This window comes from Sparus aurata, chromosome 5, assembly GCF_900880675.1.
Source record: "Sparus aurata chromosome 5, fSpaAur1.1, whole genome shotgun sequence".
Taxonomy (NCBI): Eukaryota; Metazoa; Chordata; class Actinopteri; order Spariformes; family Sparidae; genus Sparus; species Sparus aurata.
In genome coordinates this window covers 19,504,026-19,519,686 of record NC_044191.1, presented here as the reverse complement: position 1 = coordinate 19,519,686, position 15,661 = coordinate 19,504,026, and the positions used below count along the sequence as shown (strand labels likewise).

General features: G+C 38.9%; 2 protein-coding genes and 1 non-coding gene across 5 annotated transcripts in view; 2 read left to right on the top strand and 1 right to left on the bottom strand.

Moving 5' to 3' along the window:
• Positions 1-921: 921 nt before the first annotated feature.
• LOC115582350 (STAM-binding protein-like A) lies at positions 922-8,159 on the bottom strand. Its single transcript, XM_030418296.1, has 10 exons — positions 8,018-8,159; positions 6,113-6,337; positions 5,548-5,623; positions 5,346-5,441; positions 4,559-4,958; positions 4,224-4,348; positions 3,644-3,781; positions 2,779-2,891; positions 2,502-2,601; positions 922-1,995 (listed from the first exon to the last, which is right to left on the bottom strand). Exons 2-10 carry the CDS (start codon positions 6,313-6,315, stop codon positions 1,939-1,941), a joined length of 1,308 nt encoding a protein of 435 aa, XP_030274156.1. The 5' UTR covers positions 6,316-6,337; positions 8,018-8,159; the 3' UTR covers positions 922-1,938.
• A 548-nt stretch (positions 8,160-8,707) lies between these two features.
• Positions 8,708-8,779, top strand: trnap-ugg (transfer RNA proline (anticodon UGG)). Its single transcript has one exon. It is a non-coding gene; the product is annotated as a tRNA-Pro (tRNA).
• A 2,338-nt stretch (positions 8,780-11,117) lies between these two features.
• Positions 11,118-15,661, top strand: part of slc39a14 (solute carrier family 39 member 14) — a 23,855-nt gene continuing 19,311 nt past the window's right edge. For 2 of the 3 annotated variants that reach the window (XM_030417424.1, XM_030417425.1), the window contains exon 1: positions 11,118-11,359. The gene's annotated coding sequence lies outside the window, so the exon portion shown is untranslated. Of the gene's footprint in view, positions 11,360-12,478; positions 12,809-15,661 lie in introns of those variants that run through there. The other variant, XM_030417426.1, reaches the window with a different exon arrangement.

The following is a 15,661-nucleotide window of genomic DNA, read 5'->3' as shown; positions in this document are numbered from 1 at the left end:
GTATTTTAGATTTATTTACTCTGATTATGAAAAATGTCCCCAAACTTTTAAACTTAAACTCTTCCAGTCTTAACACCTGTAAGAATGTGCATGTAACCCTCGGCAAAAAAACACACAGAACGACACAATTTGTGTGTTCTTGCCTTATTTTGAATTACATACTTTCTAAAATGATTTATACATTTCCAGAACAAATCAGCTGCTCGATTAAAATTGGTCAGGAATATTGTGATAAGGGTTCATATATCCATGTGCTTGGAAATGCAATGCAAGTCAGATGGAATGTGTTGCAACATATCTGGGAAAAAAAACATAGAATTAAAAAATTCAGATACATCACAGAATTGACAATCAAGTGAAATACAAAAATATTCCAATATCTCCAATTAATTTTGATTAGTGTACATAAATAATACTTCTGAGTGAATGTTATGCCAGGTTATATCATTTGTTGACAGTTTTCCTGAAACTGAGTGCCACGGATTTATGTTTCCTCTCCAGCCAAACCAAAATCATGAATCAGAACTTTTGCAGCTCCAATTTCTACATCCATAAAATGAGTTACGATCACTGCAAGTCAAAAAAATCAGTCTTACACACCATGACATGCACATTACCATCGATCATCTGAGGGAATCCATTTACTTCATGAAAAACTCTTGGCTCTTTCTCTTGCTCATTTTCAAGTACGCACATAATACTGAAAACAGATGCGGTATATGTTATCAAATCAGTTTTCACCCTGATCTTCTCTATAAGGTGCATAGCAACCCCATCTCATTTAGTTAAAATGTTTATACTTGGTGTTATTATTTCCCTCGCATGCAATTTCAAGCACAACTTCGGACATTTTTTTGTTCTATAATATGCTTTAAATTTGTACCATGATCAAAAATAACAAACAAAACAATGCAGACTGAATTAATCTACAATGATTTTATTTTGACCTTGGCATTTAATTCATTGAAGGTATTCTCACAATTATGGCTAATCATTTACTTCTTCTACCAAGAGAAGGGAGCAAACAAAAACGGTTAGAGGCATGAAACCATGGCCAGGTGGTTAGTAATGCGTGGTAATGTGTAGCAGAAGGTACATTCAGATTGCCTGTTGCACACATGTCCTCTGAATATTGGACACATTATACAGGTACGACCAACCCCTGTCCACAGAACAAAAATACATAGGATGAGGAAATAAAAGTGGTAGAAGGTGGATCCATTATAAGCATGAATCAAAGACCAAACAAAACCCTTCATAGATAAAGGAACTGTGGAGTGATAGTGTTTGTATATAAAAATATAATACAGCGCAGCAACAGCAACGCTGCCTGCATACCTGAGTTACGACTGGCTTTCCTTTCTCTCATCACTAATAGCACTTCAACAGCTTGTGAAGGAAACCCATGTCAGAAGAACAAAGACGCGACTACACACTACACACTGAACTTCACGATGCACAATGAACAGCTCAACTAGTGAATGTTCTCGTCCTTGGCACTTTATATGTCAGACAGAACCAAACTTTGATAACAATTGTGAAACAAAAGTTGGGTTTCTGGACACTTCACTGACAAACAGACATTTTTATTCATGGCAAATAAACAAAACAGTTTGGAGCTAGAGCATGTACTGACAAAAACAGAGGGGATGACGAGCCAGAGGTTTTTTAGTCCAGTAAGCGGATAGTAGTTGTTTGCTTGGAAAGTGCAATAATATGCAGATTTTTTCTCAAAGAGCAAAACAAAAAACAAATCAAAAAGAAAAATAAAACAGTTCACAACGTTGTTCCCTTTGAGAACAATTTAAGTCTGTCAATGGTAAACTTGAGGCCGGCATTTGCTCAGTACCGTCCTGAATGTAAGATGAGTGTTTTCTTTCAGTAAAATGTCTACAGTCTGATCAAACAGTCTGTGAGGGTTGTGGTGAAAAAGGAAAATCACCGCAAATCCACCATGGACACAGTGTCATCGGTGATGGTGACATGTCCCGCGTGCTGACAGGGAGAAACAGATTTGGGTTAGAGTCTGATCACATGAACAAGAAAACAAGCTACAATGCAGCACTGCTTAGTTAAAAGAAGAGTATGTTTTACAGTAAACACAATCCATTATTGAAATTATACCTTAAAACAGAATAGAATTTTTTTCATGTCTAAAGTGTTAAAGTGTGTCATAAGAGGGACAAAGCCCATTATATGCCGCATACATCGTTAAATAAAAAAATTGTCAAAATGACCGGTGATGTGATCTGAAAAGGGTTAAAAAGGCATTTTAATTTTTTCTAAAATAAATTTGAATTCCCTGTCATTATATTGTATTATCTCTAAACCTGGACGACCACATCTAGAGTAATGTCTCTAAAATTTCCTTGAAACCAGACTGGATCAGGCAAACTGTAAACTATTATCAAGAAAATGATACTTGACTCTAGTAAATTGTTTAAATAATCAAATTTCAAAATGTATTTGTACATGTGGCCTCACAGTAGAGGTCGACTCACTGTAAATAGAGGAGGGTCTTTGCTGTGAGGGTGAAAGCCTTTCTGTTTGCATGTTGAGATCTCCTCTGTTCCTCGATCTGTCAACCTGAAGTAGCCGATCCTGGGACGAATACAAACACACAGTCACACCTCAGTATGGAGAGACATAGGGAAGTACACTGGCAGTATGCTGATTAACACATATAACAATACAAATGAGTTCCAGATAAAATCAACTGCTTTTAAAAATGTTTCTTCAAACATGTAATGACAGGACACCAGCACTTTTCGGACTCACTCATTGAACTTAGGTGAGCAGACGATGGCGATGGCCTCAGGCATCATCATCTGGTAGGAGCAGTGTGTGTGGAGGTCGACGCTGGACAGGAAGGCCGTCTGTGTGGGATGAGTCTGGGAAACAGAGTGAGTCACACAAGTCAGTTCAACGGTTTTGTTAGTGTACAAACACACATACACTGTATGATTCTATTCACTGGACAAATCTCTGTGACGTCTTATTCTTGTAAGCTGGTAAATTACCAAACCATAAATTACGCAAGTTTTTCTTTTCTGTGCTCTGTAGACCGTATGATTTACTCACCAATGATATTTAAATCGTTGACATCTGCTCTATCGTGATGTTAGAGCCGGACCGATATACAGCATCAGTGCATTATCCACCGATTATAATGTAATATTTTCTGCAGAAAAATATGCCTGGAGTGATTTATGATGACTAAATTCCGTCTTACCAGTTTGCCAGTCAGTGAAGTTAACTGCTTCAGTGCACTAAATTATATTGTTTAACTGTAACATATCATGATTCCATTACATGTCTTTGTCCCAAGGGTGTATGTCAGCTGATATACAGCTATCAGAAGTTTTTGATCGTTATTAACAGCGGCTCCAAAAATCATGTATAGTTCTGGTTCTGATTTAATATCTAAATATTCAATGTCTAAAAGAAAGACTCGAACTAGTGATTCAAGTATCTTACTATGAGGTCAAAGCAGGAATGCATGAGACACACGACATGGGATTCATGGCATCACTCGTTGACTCAATGTTTTTTCAGAGTGAATTTTTCCCTCAAAGTACAGCAGGGTTACCTCACACGGTGATTATTTGACAGCACTTGTCAGAATTTGCCCATCTTTACTCACATGTATCCAGCCCAGGGTGATGAGATCGTACTGGTCCTGTATGAGGAAGAGTTCCTCCTCATTTTCCGTATCACAATAGTCTGGCCCGCCACATTGTTTTGGTACGATGACATGCGTCACAGTAAACGCATTCCTGGTCTGGAACAAACACAGAAAAGCGTCCCGCTATTATATTCTTTTGAATTATGCAAAGACAGCCACCGTCTGCCAAAAAGCTATCCAAGGACTCTGTCTGAATAAAATTAACAGAGCGCTGATTGGTTTGCTGCTGGCAAAAATGCTCGGTCATGCTCATCACAAAACAGCCGAACAGCGGATGACACAATTCAAAGAAAAGCCACAGCAGATCCGTAAGAGGTCAGCTGATGTCTCTGTCATTTAAAATATTAAAGAAAACACATTTGTTAAACAATCACTGGAGAATGGACTGGAAATAAGTAGTTTCTTAGTTGAATTATCTCTACAATAATTTAAAGAAAATGCATTTATTAATTAATGTTTTCAAACAAACTTTTGTGCTTCCTGTAACTGATCTATTCACAAGGGGCTTCAACACAGCCGTCCTGTTCCAGAGTCTTACCAGTTTGCCACACAGGATGCCACAAGTTTCTACAGCTCGGCTTGTGTTGGCCTCGGCCAACCTCAGAAAGCTCCGGCACAGCTCAGCGGGCACGGCCAACTGCCGGAGGGCATCCACCATCGTATCTGCCAAAACCATGCAGAGGAATAAACCAAAGCTGAATGCAAAAGTTTGATTCTTGTGATGTTCTGAAACAAGGCATGGTGTTGACAGCAAATGAAGTAGGTCAGGGGGAAAGAATTCAGCTCAGAAGAACAAATACTTTAAAGCAGGAGTAGGGCAGTATTTAAATCCTCTGAAGGCCGGCCCCTCGTGTCAGAGAAAGATTAACTCACTGTTGTTCCCGGGGCTGACCAAAGATCCAGGCTTGAGTGAGCGGTCAAAGCTTGGCAGGCCCGTGGCAGGTGTGCCGATGGTTGAAGGGGGACGATTGTGTTGATGGTTGATGCCGCCGGACATGTCCCCTGGGCTCTGCGGGGTGGTGGGGGAGACGATTGAAGGGACTTGGATGCCTGGAATGAGGGGAGTGTCAGGGGAAGGTGTAGCAGGCGTGGCGAACTCCAGGAGCACGCGCTGGCGTTCCTTCTCCAGCTCCTGGCGGCGGATCATCTCCTCAAAGGCACTGAACTGCTCCTGCTCCCGCTGCCGCCGCTGCATCTCAGCCACACGTTCCCGCTCGGCATCCAGCGCCCGCTGCTTGGACTGCTCACGTGCCAAGGCCTCCTCCTCCGCTTTCTGTGCATACAGCAAAAAGTTCAGCAGGCAGTCTCTTTTTGTAAAAAATCGGATGTGTGATTTTCTCATCATGAGATTGTATCAGTCTCATTAACTGAAACTAAAGGTGATTATTCAAGGTCAACGTTATTGTTTTGCATTTGTTAAGCAACAAATGCTTTCTTTTATTACAACCATGGCTTGCAGCTGCAGTGTAGATGATTAATGTTTAACTCCATTTAGGGTTTGCACAACACATTGTAAAATCAGCGTACAGCCCTTGTTGTATTGTTTGTGTGTATTGGATCATTTTGCTGATTACGTTATAGAATACTAATTCAAATATTTAAATCTCAAAAAATACAATTAACACATTTTGGTGTGAAAGGAGTTTACAATAGAGTTTACCTTTTTGACAAGATACTGGGCGTACTCCTGGTCAAATCTCCTCAAAAGAGCTTTTTTCAGAACCTCTGCTTGAGGAAAGGCAACATCCTTCAGTTTCTGGAGGAGAAAGGAAATTTCCCAAAATGTTTCACAATTTAGTTTTAAAAGCTTAAACTATTTCTTAAAAACATTTCAAATCTGTTATATAAGCCAGTCTCCATACCTTTAGTGTGTCCTTCTTCTCAGGAATGTTAGCTGTCTTGTAATCCCGATGCTTGGGAAGTTTTTCTATGAAGAGCCTGAGTGGAAAGGAAAAAAAAAAAAGATTTGATTTATTGATGAATATTTGGAATAATTGCATTAAACAGTCAATCAAATAGACATTGTGACTGAAATGACAGACTTTGCACTCTGGTTGGCTTTCTAACAACAGAATCATCTCAAAACTACTCACCGGTCATCTTAAGTGTGTAGAATATATTTACACTTGAGGACAAGCTAAAGTCACTCTGTTTTGAGTTATGTGGTGAAATTCATCAGCCTTGTTTGGGAAAGAATTGAGCCATATCTCTGTTTTAACTTTTCTTCTCCTTCCTGCACATTTCCTCTTTAACCCACAGCATTTTTTATTAACCTCAACCTAAACATAAAGCTCGAAATCTATGCTGGCCCAGACTGATTACAATGAGCACCAAATTAATAACTGCTTAAACTAATGTGAAAACAATCACACAAATAAAAGCCCACTACAAGCTCAGTCAGTCGAGCCCATAGCTGTAAACACTTACGTGATGTATTTATTGTAAAGGACGAAGGCGTGCTCGATGTTGCCCTCCTCTGTGTAGATGTTCGCCATGCGGACCATCTCCATGCCAGAGCGGAAGTAGCGGCGCGGGGGCACATCATCATTTACTTCCACTGAGCTTCCCTTCTTGGTCAGAGCGCGGACTCTCTCCTCCGGTGGCAGACTGACGTCATTGTGGTCTGCCATCCCGACAGCTCAACCTGGAACACTGAGAGGACAGGATGAAGACTTGTTACTCTATTCAGTGCAAAGCACTGTGCTGATGAACCTGAAACAAGTACATCAGTTGTGTACATTGTACACACTGTGGACAGACCCTTTATCTTCCACTTTCCATGAGCCAGTGTGCTACAGAATTGTTGCATTCTCTGTCAGGCTATTGTAGTTCCTTTAAATAATAATAGCTTGCATTTCCACTGTTGTGAATGGACATTTTCCTTCCTTCGTGACTGCAGAGCGTATTCCACCAAAGAGTAAAATCTTAACATTTAAGGATGGCATGTGACTGAGAACGCACTCCGGTTCTCTGATGACTTTAACTAATGCTTTACGAGAGGTTAATACTCTAATTCTTCAATTCTTCAACAAATAGCACAACAGTGGAGGATGTTTCCAGTCGGATTTTAGGTATTTTCTTCGACAAAAGACAGAGTTTTTATTTTGAATTCTCTTTTATATTGCTGGAAACCTGACAAATCATGCTGAAATAATGGTGTTTAAATCAATCTCAACATGGGAACGATGTGATTGATGATCTCATCTGACTTCTTTACTGATTCTCACGTATGCACATGTGCTTTTAGTAAAGCAATTCAGCAAGTGTGCAAGATCACACAATATCCTGTAAAAAAAACTAGCACAAAGAAGCAGTGTTTCCCCTTCTCACACCCTGCTCTGAGGCCACAACTGTACACAAGTATATTTAGAAAAGAAGTAATGACTCTGCTGGGAGGGTCCAGTTTGTATGACTTAGGTTTTCCTATTCCTTATTGATCAAATGAAAACAAATGTGGGAGCGCTTCATCAGCATGCTGACTAACAGTCAGTCGGCCTTTATTGATTCAGTCATGACAGCTCCTTGGCCAGCCTGTCAGGAGGGGACCGAGTGTTAACAGTTCAGCTAAATAGGTGCAGCGTTGATAAGAGGAGAGGAGGAGGTACTTAGAAGCTTAAGACCTAGAAACGGGAATAAACTATGATCATCAGAGATCATGACAAATCAAAAAATAATAGTATAGTAGTCTATAAGGAGCCATTGAATATAAAGATCAATTTAATTTTGACACTTTAAAATCATGTTGTTGAAAAATCAATTCACTTTACTCGACTAAGAGGGAAAATTCCTGACTTTATTGCTAATTTCACCAATGTAAAGCATGTTAGCACTCACTCTATAGCTGCTTATGAATTTTAAAAACAATGTAAACAAAAGAGATATTAACTGAAAGACTGTCGTAAACCACAGCTCATCACATTAACTCGTGTCCATCTATAAACTGATGGAACATTGTCAGTATTAACTTGAACACGCTCGAGGCTTCGTACTGTCATTCAGTAACGCTCATGGTCCAGGGGAAAACAAATCGACAAAGTGTGGGCCCCTTTTAGCTCAAGTAGTAAGAGACACCACATTACGTTTCACCTCATAAACAAAGTCCTAAGCTAATTACTCTACCGGCATGCTCTGGGTGTCATAAAGACATGTTTTCCCTCCACGAACTCTTGATATCTCGCTCGCCCTGTTGCCAAAGTGATCAACGTCTCCCAACGACGTCGCGTTAGCCGCCGCTGATTTAGCTAACTTAGCAAAGCCAGCGCTATTTACAGGAGGAGTTTAAAATGGTTCCGCAGCTGATAAACCATCGAGGAACTTTGTCTTCTTCCTTACCTGATCGAGCTGTAATCCGACGCTCTCAGAGGCCTACATACAGCCGAATCAAAACACGATCAAATGTAGGTCCTGAACCAGACTGCTTCGGTGGGCTGCGCCTACAGCATCTGTACACTTCCGCAATCAAAACAACTTCCGCTTGACGAATCATCACGCCAGCTCATAACGATAGCCATCATAACGATACGGCATTATAGAAAGCTGCAATTAATAGCCACTATGAGAACATGTGTATAGTAAATATATTTGTGTTATTAATATGTATTATATTTATGCTGAGTGTACGTGTCGCATGAATGTAAAAACACACAAAAAGAGCTTTATTTTGGAAGTCATCTGCAACATTTTCAGGCATGTTCATCTGCACAACACATGTTTTCGTATTTAATGATCTGTAGTTTTGCTAAGATGTGCGTGTAATTTTGTATTTTATTACGTTTTTACTCAGGTAGTTAATTAAGTTTCTATGCGTTTTAGACATTAGGCATTTAATCTCGAGCAGGACGCATGCGCTGTCTACTTTTACGTGAAGTGAGTTATCATCTTCATATACGATCTCTGCCGGGGGCTTTTGAAGTCCGGTGTCTGTGTCGACATGGCATATTTGATGTCATAAACCAGCGTCAATAATATAGTTGGATAAACAGTTTAGGTTAGATTATAGATGGGGGAAAACGAATGCTAAGTGGCTCGTTGGTCTAGGGGTATGATTCTCGCTTTGGGTGCGAGAGGTCCCGGGTTCAAATCCCGGACGAGCCCACTCTTTCGCCGAAATTATGTAAAAAAAATTCATAATTTCCGTGTACAGTACGTAGTATTCATGAACACTATTAATCACACGGCGAGTACATGGCTGTTGTAAACAGAATGACAGCAGCTTAATGTGAAATAACTGGTTCTACTTGTCCAAGCTGAACATTCCCCACGCTACTGTACGCCTCAGTGATTTGCATTGGGGCAGAATGAGCCTGTCAGTCTTTTCTATCTGCGTACTCTTTATGCAGTGAACTAAATAGACAGGAAGACATCTGTGTAAAAAAAAAATCTCAGGCCTAAAAGAGGGGTTCATAATCCTCATAGAAGTAATTACGTTAAAACTAACAAAAGAACATCAATACAATGCAAAGTAAGAAAACAGTTAGATTGCAACTTAAGTTGATGTTATTTATAGCAGCATTTTAATGTTGAAACTGTTCAAGACTGAGCTAATATGAACTACTTTCCATACTCGTCAAGTATAAATCTATAACAGTTAATAATTCTTCATAAAATGATCATATGTTCAGCATATAAATCTTACTAATCTTAAGTAACAGAGTGTAGCTGTCAAACAAATGTAGAAAAACAACAATGTTTACAGGGCCATTGCTGCAAAATATGGACACCAAAGTTATGTCATTGTAGTAGTCTTGGCAAAAAAAAAAAACTAAAATACATTATAATTTCTTTGGTGGTTGTAATTGCACTGGGGGACTTCGGACACCACCAAAATCAATATTTCCAAAATCCTGGCAGCAGCCCTAAATATTAACTCCTAAAATGGAGTCAAGTAGAATAAAATGGAAATAACTGAGTAAAATGCAGGTCCCTCAACAGTGTGCAATACTTGGTATCAATATTACAATATCACAATAGGCAACTTTTTTTAATCAAATGTATTATATTGTTCTTGTCAGTGGTTGAGTGTGATTAAGTACATTTACTCAATTATTGTACTCCAGTAAAATTTCAGGTACTTGTACTTTATTTGAGTCTTTTCTTTTCGTGCTACTCTCTACTTTCATCCCATATTAGAGGGAAATATTGTAGTTTTTACCTTAATACACTCAGCTTTAGTGACTACTTACTTTTATACATTTAGATGTTTGCACAAAACATCTGAAGAGCTTATTAATATTATATTTTTTTCATATGTTAATCGACCCAACAGCAGTACCTGCTACCAGTTCAATCAAGTGCATAGGGAACAGTTTGATATAAATATATAGAAAATTAATTGGCAAATATTATAATAATATTGTATCATTTAAGCCAGCTTTCATGTAAACACATTTAATGGTTCCAGCTTCACGAATGTTTTGCTTTCCCTTTATTCATTTAATTTTTTTTTGAGGTTTGGTCATTGTCAGGGTGTCGCTTCGTGCTCTTGTTATTCAATGTTTCAGTCATCATTCTCAGAATTGTTGCGGACCAAACAATCAATCTATTAATGGTGTAAATAATCAGCAAATAAAACATAAGGAAAATAATCATTAGCTGGAGTTATTTACAAACTAGGTAAAATTAGCTACAACTGTAAATTCCTGTTTTTGCATTCACGAATGCATAATAATATTTAAATGATATTTAATTGTATGTTATGGTATTAGTACTGAAGTATTTTAGTTCTACTTGAGTTAAATGACCCGAATACTTCCAGATTTCAGATTCTGAAGCACTACATCATGGTGTGGAGAACAAACACAAAACAAAACCATAATAGAATAGTAAACAACCAGAATAGAATCCCAGCACCAGCTAAAAAGAGGCAGAACCTTACTTGAAAATGTTCCTAGTTTACATACACTCTTTGGTTTATCAGTCTGCAATGAAAGTATACTTTTTAACATAGAGGGATGACTTACAAAGTATTTTGGCAAATATTTCTTTCTATTATCACCAATGCTTGTGTTTTTCACACTCATACAAAACAGGATTCATCACCCAGGCAGTTATTCGCCTGTAAAAAAAAAAAAAGCACAACATCTTTCATTCCTTTCCAGACCTTTGTACATTCCTGATATTTTAGGAATTGTGTTATTAGAGACTCTGAGATTACAAATTGCCTGGGCATACCACCTATTTGCTTAGCAACAGGCATAACTAAAGAATGGGCTGATTAGACTTCTTACAAAATGTTTAAAGGGCCGGAACAAGGTTGTAAGAGGACCACATCTGGCCCTCCAGTTGAATAGGTCGGGTATACAGTATATATCCCCCCCACAGCTTCATCACATAAGTCTGCAGACCTGCAGTACCCGCTACTGGCCGCATGATGGAGACACCGCCATCTTGAAAAACGTCGACGTTGACGTCACCCTTGACTGTCACCCCACCACATCCTCCACCGCCACGCGCTGCTGCCGCTGCTGTACGAATTGTTTGAATGGGAGGACAATGTAGGAATATACACCCCCCATCTTCTGTGAATGACTGGACGCACCGCGGACAACCCGCCGCCCACATTTGACATTTTCTTTGCCCGACTGTGATACCTCCTGTGTGTCAGAGGAGCCAAAGGGACGCTGTTGAGAGGAGTTGACGTCAAACCTGCCTTTCTGCTCCTAACAGCATCACCGGGTAAGCTAACTGTCAAGGCTAATAAGAAGCTGGCTAATATACCCGACTCTACATTAGCTAGCCACTGAAACCGGCTCACAATTAACCCCGAAGACTTTAATTAACACATAAAGGATGTCACGTACCGGGTTAGTACGACAGAGTAGTTTAATCAAGGGGCTGCTAGAGAAGCTAACCTAATTTAGCTAGATCAAGTTAGACTTAAAGCTGTGACTCGTTGACTTGTTCATTCATCTCTGAATCAAAGAGGTGGATGTAAAGAGCTTTAATGTAAATGGAGCTATAGGAAATGGTGCGATCGTCCACTCGTAGTATATGACTGACTAAGATGACTGTTTACTTTGAGTTCCTTTTAACATCCTTCTGTGGTTGGTGGTCATGGAAGAGCCATTGGAATTCATTCAACGGTGTGTAAACTCAATTATACTGTGATGGAAACTGACAACTGAATGAAAAGTAGATGTTGCACATGCAACAGTGCACACATTTCGAGACGTTAGGGGTGTTAAATCTGTTCTGAATTCATCTTTAAAATGTTTTGATTTTTTAATGCACTAAATCTTCTAAATACTCCAGATAATTCAGGCAAGTCAGCATGATGATTATCGGTTGACCGATATGGCTTTTTCAGATAAATTAAGTTACTAGCTACTGTGCAGATTAGATTATTCAGTGTTTATAAGCTATTAATTGTGGCATGTTATCAACCAGATGCTGTTGTAAGACAGGACTTTGTTTGAGAGAATGCTGCATTAGAGCCAAAGCCACATTTTTAAGTTAGATTCTTTTATCAGCAATCTGACCCATACTGATAATTGGAAAAAAAATAATATCTAATTTCCAGAGCTTATCATATGTTTTTTCTTAAAAGATAGTATTCTGCTATTTAACTGGAACTACAGCTGTTAAATGAATGTAGCATGTATGACCGGCAAGTATTCTTGAAATTTATTTTAGGATGGCAAATATTGATGACAACTCTCTTAAGTTGTCCACGGCTGCAGGACTTACCATATGATCTTTGTGGCTCCCTACCTCGCAATCTCTGACCTCTAAGCTTGCCTCTGGGTTAAAGTGTGGGATTGAGCCTGGCCAAATCATCTCAAAACCCTTTAATTTTAAGGTGAATGGTCCTTTGTTGGATGAGTGGAGCACACATACAATGTGTTCAGTGGGCCAACATCCTGCCCACAGCCTTCGCTCTCTCATCTAATGACAGTCTTGGTTGATGATTTCAGCCTGAAGACTGTGCGAAACAGTAATTATGGGTTGGGTAAAGGTTGATGAGCTGATGTACACCTTAACCTGCCCTTCGCTCCACCAGTATATAAAGTGACCCGGGATGAGACAGAACACACCAGAGTCTGCTTTGAGGAACAACCTGCTTTGAATTAAGACGGAACTGGCAAGGGGCAGTTGCTGTCTTTGTGTCTCCATTCATTCACAAAGGTACTGTGTGTTTTATGCTTTAGGTTGAGCAGAGTTTTTTTTAACTGACACAAGAGAAGGTGAGGAGAATTGCTTCTTAGCTTATGATTGATTTCACTGATTTGTGAATAAATCAAAATGTCAAAAATATTTTAATGTGATAAGCATTTTCATAAATTAAATTATGTTGTGCTATGCTATTTGAATGCAATTCCCCCCAAAAGACTTCTTGTGTATTTGTTCTTTATTTGATAGAACAGTATCTGCCTTGCACCAGCCTTTTTCTTTTCTTGCAGCAAAAGGGAATTATTAAGTAGCCAGAACATACAGCAGTTTCTAGAATCGATGTACTGCAGTACAATAACTCCTTTTGAATATAAGCAAAACTGTTGGAGATGTACAAACAGTCAGCTATACTGAATACAAAAATCTTTTTTCGACACAATGTTGCTACAGTATGTGGTGAGAGGATACAGTTGCGTTTACCTCTGCAACCAGTTGTAGTTGCTACTAAATTATATTAAAGGTTGACTATTTCATTTCAGGAGAGGGAATTAAAATCAAGATCCTGGCCAAAAGTAAAAAATGTGTGAGTTGAGTTGTACTGTAGATCTTCACCTCCCTACCACAAAACTAGTGGACGCTAGATAGATGATCAGCTTCTCTTGGAAATATCTTCAGAAAGGTGAAAGTTACATCAAGATCTAATAGACACATATAGTGTGTCAGAAAAGTTACCTAAGATGACTTATAGGTGACAAGCATCATTCAAGGGGACGCTTTTATCCACAACCCTTAACGTTCAGTGATAGACAAAGCAGAAATCTAGCAGGCTATAAATCATGAAGACATTTTAAAATATGTCCCAATAGTTGAAAGTAGGAAGTAAACTTGCATCGTTGAGAAAATGTGGGTGGGATGAATGCAAACATGATGTTCAATCAGCACTTTTCTCAGTCATGATTTCACTCACAACCTTGGCTGAGTTTGTTGTTCCTGTTGAAAAAGTACAGTGTGCTGATAACCAACGCTAATTAAAGCAACACTTTTCCATACTGGCAGAAACATTTGAAGGAGCTCTTTAGCTTGCCAATATGTAGCACCTTGATTATTCACATTGAATTATTTTTTTTAAAGTGCTGTGTTGGTTTTGAATAGTTTGCTTGGTTATGCAAATCCTGGCAAAACAGTAATGGAACAGTCATTTGCCATTCTGCGTTCAGACTTCGCTCTTTCCGTGTGCAGTTGGTAGATAAGGTGTTTGAATTGGCTGCGTCTCGTCGTTACACTTGTGACTGGCAAGATATTTTTATTTCTTCTTAGTCAGCTGGTGAAATTGATGATGACAAGGGAAACTTCTCACCAAGCTGTGTTTACCCATGGCTCTAAGAGCTGATTCAACTGTTTAATATGGTTGGCTGATGAAGTCTGATCACCATATGTGCTCATTTACTCACTCGCAGTGCTTAGATTGTCATATGTAAATGGTGATGAAAATGATTTAAAGTAATATTGCAATAATTTACCTTAAAAAATTGCTTTATTGCAAATACACAGTATATATCTCGATGTTTAGAAATCTCCTCAAAAGCACTTGCTAAGATTGGGTGACAAAACGAAAGATAACACCATTGTAGATATGAATATATGTATTTTCAAGAAATGACAGAACTTATCACATATCACAATATCCAACGTCTGAGAGGATAGCCTGACTGTTAGCCTCTTGTTTGTGCCAGTTAGGTTTTGGTTTCTAATCGAACAAGAAAACAGGAAGTGAAAAACCAGGCAGGGCAAACTGGTGACTTTCTTAGAACAGAGAAAGATTTGAAAGGATGAGCAGAGTAGAATCAGCTGCATGCCTTTGGGATTGGAGTCCAGCAGACTGTGACTAAACATTTTGCCATCCTGCTCTTCCCTCCTTTCTTCTCTGCTGCTGGATGTCTTGTAAAACTCGTATTTTACATCAAGTCAGAGGCAGTCAGAAGGACTATCGTCTATGCTGCAGACTTCCTGTCTCTCCCCACACCACCCTTTATCTACACCGCTTCAAATAGGCCTTGGACTCTAAATGCACACGTACCACAAGAACAGATGTGTCGATTCTGTGAGTGTGAAGTGACATTGGTCCGACCTGATATGCTGACATTTTAAAGTAGCTTCTGTGTTGTTTAGATTTGACTGTAGCCACACTGAGACCAAGACGAAGGCCTGCCAGCAAAGAAACCTTGTGCTCCTACAGTGTTTATTGTAACTTAGCTGTCTGGAATTGTATGCTCTCCTGAGCAAAAAGAGGACTTACGTAAGGGCAGGAGAGCATGTGTGTTATCATAGGCAAACAAGGGGACAGCTATTCCACATCAGTTGTTATCATGGTATATTTAAGATGAGAATCCCTTAAAAAAAGTTTTGTCCTTTTAAATAGACATGTACAGAGTACTCATTTTTTACAACTGGAAACTTGGTTAAGTTATCATTCATATTACCATAAACACCAATTAATAAGACAAGACGATATACATTTAAAAAATGCAGTCAGTGATAATAGGTAAATGTATAAAAATACAGCCTTGATGATGTCTTGGCATTAATTGATAGAAATGGTAACAAGTTCACCAACTATCATGGCCATGATGACTGTACAACCATTTCTTAGCCCACAAAGTTAGCTTGATGGATTAGCACATTGGAGTTGTCCATTACTTAGTATTTTATTTGCACACCTAAACACATATCAGACATATCAGTGGTAGACTTATTGTGCCGCCTTGATGTAATAAGAGGTAACATGTATGAATTAATTGATTCAACCTTGGATTTAAATCTTGTATAAAATCTAATTCAGTTATGAAAAAAGGACTATGCAGAAATGTA

Excerpts from the sequence above, each read along its gene's own strand:
- LOC115582350 (XM_030418296.1), bottom strand. The coding sequence starts at position 6,315 with ATGGCAGACCACAATGACGTCAGTCTGCCACCGGAGGAGAGAGTCCGC. Across the intron at positions 5,442-5,547 it reads AGAAGAAGGACACACTAAAG|AAACTGAAGGATGTTGCCTT; the intron begins GTATGGAGACTG and ends TTTCTCCTCCAG. Across the intron at positions 2,892-3,643 it reads TCACCCTGGGCTGGATACAT|ACTCATCCCACACAGACGGC; the intron begins GTGAGTAAAGAT and ends TCTGTTTCCCAG.